The sequence below is a fragment of the Triticum aestivum genome, chromosome 3D (assembly GCF_018294505.1).
Source record: "Triticum aestivum cultivar Chinese Spring chromosome 3D, IWGSC CS RefSeq v2.1, whole genome shotgun sequence".
Classification (NCBI taxonomy): domain Eukaryota; kingdom Viridiplantae; phylum Streptophyta; class Magnoliopsida; order Poales; family Poaceae; genus Triticum; species Triticum aestivum.
The window spans coordinates 581,398,069-581,404,445 of NC_057802.1; the positions used below are offsets into that span (position 1 = coordinate 581,398,069).

Sequence of the window (6,377 nt, forward strand, 5' to 3'; positions counted from 1 at the left end):
TATAAAACAATATCAGGATTGAATTTGTCTCCGTTTTTTCTCAACCTGTCAATTGAGTTCGATTTGAAATTGTATGATACAATAGATACATATATCATTAGTGTTGTAAATATTTTCATAACTTTTAGCAAACAGATCATATTTTCTGTAAAAGATTGTAATTACAGAGAATGCCGCCACAGAACTATATACATCTGCGTCGATCATTCACTTGACTCTCTTCAGACCAAATGCGGCATAGAAACCTCATATATGCGTTTCAACGGCAAAATAACAATAACAAACATCCTACTCAAGGTACACATGAGCTTACCGAGTTACAGTACAACCTAGCAGCTGAAAGAGGTATACCATTTCTTTACACAACTCACCTAGAGATAAACTTGTTCTTTCCATATGATTCGACACCACGGATTCCACTATCAGAGGTAATGGAACATGGGTTTGTGAGGTTCACACCATGACACACCCAGGTTAGTTTGGAACACCGACTACACCAACCAGCAAAACAAGTTTAAAAGATGCAACATATACAGCTAGGAAAACACAGCACCACCCCAAGTTCACAATCAGTTGACTACCAGCACCAGTGAGATCATCACCAACAGGGACACATTTAAAGACGAGCACAGGCCGGGTCAGTAAGGTCGATGCCGCCCATCCATTCTTGATCTGCTGCCACCTCCGCTGGGACCATAGCCTCGCTGGAAGATGGCAAGCATTTGGTAAGAGGATTGTTGCTGTGTATATGTTTAAGAAACAACTGGCGGAAACTACAAAAGAACCGGTTTAAAGCCTAAGTTCTCTGTTTTGAAGGAACCTACTTGACCAGATTAATTTATACATAAACCTACTATGTAACGTGGAACGGATTAGTGTACTTACGTCATAACCCAGGTTGCCGCAGAACATGCCGAAAGGCCGCATTGAGCCGTAAGGTGGTGCATGAAGGTCCACGCCGGGCATGGGGTCAGCGAAACGACCACTGGAATCACCCCTAGGCGGTGCAGCTATGTCTACTGTGACCTGAAATGATGGAACTTCAGAAATTTTCTGTCCAAATGAAAGCTGGGGCAAGGCAATCATATTTCCCTCCATTAGATGAAAGGGGAGCAATGACAAGGAAGCACCCACAGCCTTACCTTACATCCAAGAATTTCATGGCTTTTGTCAGCTACCTTATCTGCCACACCCTCATCAGAAAAGGTGACAAAACCAAAAGCTCGATGGCCACTTCCTTTAGGATCCTACAAGATAAACATACAAATTAAGAAAACAGAAGGGAAACGCCATACAGACCCAGATGATGGAAGTCTTAGCCTCACCCTTGGAATAAACACATTTGCGACCCGGCCAAATCCGCCAAAGTAATTCCTTAGGTCATCTTTGTTTGCTTCTTGTGGAATTCCGCCAACAAATATCTTTTTGCCCGTTCCTTGAGGGGATCCAGAGTATCCTCCTTTTCAATGTAAGTCAAACAGAAATGGTACTCAATCCACAGATGAAGTTTCTTGTATGTCAAATATGGATTACACTTCATAAAAAAGGACTGCTTCCATAAGCTGATCCACGATGATCAAAGGACTTACTTCCATAAGCTGATCCTGGATGATCATACCGTGTTGGTGGGCCCAAAGCTCCAAACATGGTTGCAGCTGCAATGTATACATCATATGCACCATAGCCAAGGCCATAGTCGCCCCCATCCTTAGATGGCCTGCTTGGAGGGTGTCTGATATCTTCATCCTGATGCTGGGAGATTTTCAGGTGATAAGAAATGCATGCTATAAACAGTATGTGCCATAAGACATGGCCAAATATAAAATACTAACTATATTCAACTCTATTTTGGAATAGGATAAGTACCTTTGGAGTTGCACGGTCAACATGTAGAGTTGTTCCATCAAACTCATGCGACTCTTGCATGATACTGTCTACAGATTCTGTTGAATTATGACCAAGATGAAAATAAGGCAATATAAAAATAAAGTGATCATATGAAATTTAGGAATAGTCAAGACCAAATACAGATAATGAGGAAGAAAGAACATGGACATGTAAGCTCAGGAGAAAGAGCGCATTAGCTACTGCGTAAAGACTAAAGAGTGAGCACAAGAAAACATTTCCAAGCTAGCTTTCCCAACTGTAAATGGATCCTAAAAAGTGGATAAGGTGTCCTTGATTGCATACGATTTCACATTTCCAAATGTATCTTACTATAGAACATACATGCTTGTCTGCCACAAAACCACAACTAAAATGGTGAACAATAATGTGCATGAACATCATATCTCAGCCAGTGAACTCCAACATACAAAAATACAAAATGATTTAATGTTTATTACTGTACAGGGAACATTTTGCTGTAGTACTGCTCATGCCAATTGGGCAACTAAACCATAACATTCTCAATCATTCTACTTTTTCGGATTGATGTTTCCTCGCATGACCAAATAAATTGCATGCCTAAAAAAATGCTGGAAGAACCATAGATAGCAGTAAACATACCTGCGCTCTGAAAAGTGATAAACCCAATTCCACGGTGACCTTTTGAGCCATGTTCCTACATATGAAAAAGAAAGATGGAATTCATTCGAGTAAATTCATACTACCTCTAGCTGTTGTTTATTTCCATTCTGGCAACAACAGCACATTACAACGAATGCAACAATGATTTACTATCACCACAGCAAGCACGTACACAACAGGAACTTAATACTGTCTGTATCAACAGGAATACGGATCAAAATCCTTAAGAGTGTGCTGATATACTTTCAATCCTCATCTTCCTTGTCACTGTTAATATAAGAAGCATGCCTCTAGAGGGGTTCAGAAAATACTAAAAGTATGCACCCACATAAGAGTGAGGGTCCAAGATTGGCCTTGAAATGCCACTGGCTGAAGATATGTTCTGACATACAAGTACGTACTCACATAACTTCATCCAGTGGCACTTCAAGGACTACCTTAGACCCTCACCCTTATGCCGACATATCCATACTTAAAATTGCATGACAAATCTTCTGAGTAGACATATATGCAATAAATTATGACGCTGCAGAACATCCCCTAATTCAGATTTTCTTTCAAGAAATTCATCAACAGTAAATCAGTTCCAGATTTTCAAACCTTTGGCATGTAAAGATCAATAATTTCTCCAAACGCTTCAAAATGCCTGTTAAGCAAACATTATAGTTCAGACAAGTGCTGATAGAGTCACAAAGAAAATGAGAGATGGAAAAACAGACAAGGCTACAGCTCACCTACGGAACATTGACTCATCTGCAGATTGCGGGATTCGACCAACAAATATCCTAGTAGCTGTTTTTGTTCCCGGTGGCTGAGGTTTCAGTTCTTCCTGTGTTAAGATTAAAATGCACTATAATCATTACTCAACTAAAATTTGAGACGAATTAATTGTAGAGCCAATGGATAATAGAAAAAGGGAAAATATGTGTATATGGTTTACCCTGGGAATTGCTATCTTCACTTCTAGAGGTCGGTTCCCAAGAAAATGTTCACACTCAAGAACATTCTGAAAGAATGATGAAAAATGATTCAGATGTAAATAACTGCAAATTATACACAATAGATTAGGTAAATGGAAAGGTGTTAACACTTTCCTAACATAATTAAGGTGTTACTGAGCTAGTACCTTTCAATGGCTTGAGAAAAAAAAAAGCATAATCAATGAAGTCAAATAGAGAGAATGGGCAAATATTTCTTTTACAACCTTGACATCATCAGCCGATGAGAACGTTACGTAGCCAAACCCACGAGATCGACCAGATACGCGATCCTATTTTTCAAGAAGCAAGAAATAATAGAGTAAATACAGCAATCGCCAATCAGTGTATAGATGACCCAATCATGCTGTGAGCTAGTAAACACTGCATGATGGTATAGATAGTTTTTTGTGTGTGTGCAAGGAATGGTATAGATAGCTGTGGCCTGTGACTTCTGAAACTTAATCGCCGTTAAAATTGAGAGGATATGTTGGACATCTACATTGGGAAATTAGATCTTAATTATTCCTTTAAAAGGAAGATAACATAAAACAATTCTAAATCTCAAAGCGTATATCACAAAGAAAATTAGCACATAGTGTAATATATATTCCAAAGCAAACTCAGTCTTAAAAGGAATAAAATGTGCAATATATTACCAAACAGATCAAGTATAAGAGGTAACGGTTTTCCACAAATCTGAAGGGAGGGGTGTATAATTTGTACTGTATGATCAATGAAAGAAGAAATTAATGAGGATTGGCAGACGGCATTTAACAGAAAATGTGAAATTGCTGGAAACCTTCATGACAACACAATCCTCCAGGGGTCCAAACTTGGCCATATGCTTTCGTAATCCTTCGCTGTCCACATCCCAGGGGAGCCCAAAAACCTAAGCACATTAACGTCACCTCCTCGTTACGCAGCAAGCGATGCATTTATGTCCAGAATGTTTTTTCTTGAGGAAACTTGAGTTCAGAACCTTACCACAAGCTTTGTGGCCATTAGTATACTGGTTCCAGAGGAAAGCAACACAAACCCTTCAGCTCTCTTGTTGTGCTTCTGGGCCCAGGAACACTCTCAATCAGTCTTCCCTGTTCCCAATAACACCAAGCTATCATGAGGAGGCAGATTGACAACTTTTAGCCTTGACGAACATCGTCGAAAAAATACACATTCACATGGATAAGCAAAAATCTGTCCATCTATGCTAAACGCTGGAAAGCAAACAAGATTGGAGGCACGGCAGTGCTGAAACCTCTCGGGATGGCGAAAAAACAGGTGCTTTTTCTCGAGATTGAAAAAAAAACAGGCGCTTCAACACATGGCACATCATCATGCAGCAAGTTGCTAGTGCTAGCATATAGACAAAAGACAGCCTGATTAGTGTCAGTGTCAAGGGGACAAGGGCGGGCCTGACGAGGGGCCGCCCCCAAATGATTGATTTTTGGAAAACAAACCGCGATTTGCAGTGCCCCACCAAAGGGAGCCGCGACAAGCTGAGACTGGGGGCCATCCGTCCAAGAAGGAAACAAATTTTTGGGGCGCGTTGCTCTGGCTCGGAGCAGAGCTAGGGTTCGTCGCCGACCGACGGAGTAAAGAAATCGATCCAGGTCGGGGACGGGTGGATCTAAAACGAGGCCATTCCGGTGGAGCGCCGGAGAGGGGTGACGGGTCGAGAGGGGGAGTAGTGTACCTCCGAGGCGGCGCGCTTCAGTGGAGGGAGGGGCGTCCGCCGGAGCGGAGATGGCTTCCGTCGGAGGACCAGTCGCCGCTGGGTGTGCTGCTGGTCCTTTCTTATTCTCCTTATTTCTTTTTTACTCCTAGATTATTAGAGAAGATAGAAGACTGTTGCTGGACACTGCGCTTACCATTGTTTTTTGCAAAAAAGGGCTTCCGTTTTTTCCTTTATCGAAATTATGGCCTTTGCTTTGAATGCAGCGGCCAAGAGTTGACCTTTTTTTTGTTAATAATACTGCGCTTATCATATGGAAGGAAGAGAGGAGTTGACTGTTATTTTGATAACACCTCGATGAAAAGTAGATATAAAGGGCATGAACCTACCCCTCCCTCAAGCGATAAAAATGGCATAGGAAACACGGGATCATACATGCCAGCAAATGCGGAAGAGGAAAAACTCTTGTTGCCCCGTACCCTCCACACAAGCTCCGTCGAGCAATCCGCCTAAGGAGGGGTGGGAAGACCCCCGACATTGCTCCCTAAGGAGCACAGAAGATGATTCGCTGGACCATCGAAGGGGAGAAAAGCGAAACCTGCTATGCAAGTAGTGGGTTTGGGCCAACCCCACATTGATGGAGATGAAAGTGTGTCTCCTAAACCAAATGACGCCCTTCGCTTCCAAAGCTCTAATGACCACCACAACTTGGTGTCGTCATCTCGACATACAGATTGTGCCCCTTATAGATGGCCTTCACCCTCTTTTGAGGCCAACACCTCGGCTCCCATCCACCGCTTGTTCATGTAGGATCTGCTCCCACGTAGGTAGATGTACTTAGATCCATAGCCTAGATAACCACGACCAGGGCCTAGGATCGCCATCCTTGCATACCATAACCTCATTGTCTCTGTGTTGAAACCAAGCACAAGGGCATGGAACGCGCCAGCCACACCATATCAATAGCCTAAGAAGTGCCTCTCGAGACTCCTGTCGTCCTCCAATACGGCCTAGTGGGCCTTTGTGGCACCACTCGGAGCCAATTCTGAAACTCGGATCCCTGTCCAACGACACCTGATGTGCTCATCACGCTCTCGTGCTCTGCATGATGCGCGCCTTACTCCAAACACCTGCTAGAGCCTCGAGTTGTGCTTGACCACACCTTGATCCGCATAAGCCTGACTCCCCCCCCCCTT

General features: G+C 42.7%; 1 protein-coding gene across 4 annotated transcripts; it reads right to left on the reverse strand.

Moving 5' to 3' along the window:
* Window positions 1-220: 220 nt before the first annotated feature.
* Window positions 221-5,358, reverse strand: LOC123080664 (RNA-binding protein Musashi homolog 2). 4 transcript variants are annotated; one of them, XM_044503596.1, is made up of 14 exons: window positions 5,203-5,358; window positions 4,494-4,600; window positions 4,309-4,398; window positions 3,734-3,799; window positions 3,470-3,535; window positions 3,264-3,358; window positions 3,130-3,175; window positions 2,509-2,563; window positions 1,867-1,943; window positions 1,590-1,746; window positions 1,326-1,459; window positions 1,143-1,247; window positions 886-1,026; window positions 221-704 (listed from the first exon to the last, which is right to left on the reverse strand). In XM_044503596.1, the coding sequence occupies exons 2-14, from the start codon at window positions 4,509-4,511 to the stop codon at window positions 639-641; spliced, it is 1,116 nt and encodes a 371-aa protein (XP_044359531.1). In that variant the 5' UTR covers window positions 4,512-4,600; window positions 5,203-5,358; the 3' UTR covers window positions 221-638. The 4 variants fall into 4 exon arrangements, with proteins under 4 accessions (XP_044359531.1, XP_044359529.1, XP_044359530.1 ...); XM_044503594.1 differs by having other exon boundaries at window positions 1,590-1,752; XM_044503595.1 differs by having other exon boundaries at window positions 1,590-1,752; window positions 4,494-4,620; window positions 5,203-5,332.
* Window positions 5,359-6,377: the final 1,019 nt, after the last annotated feature.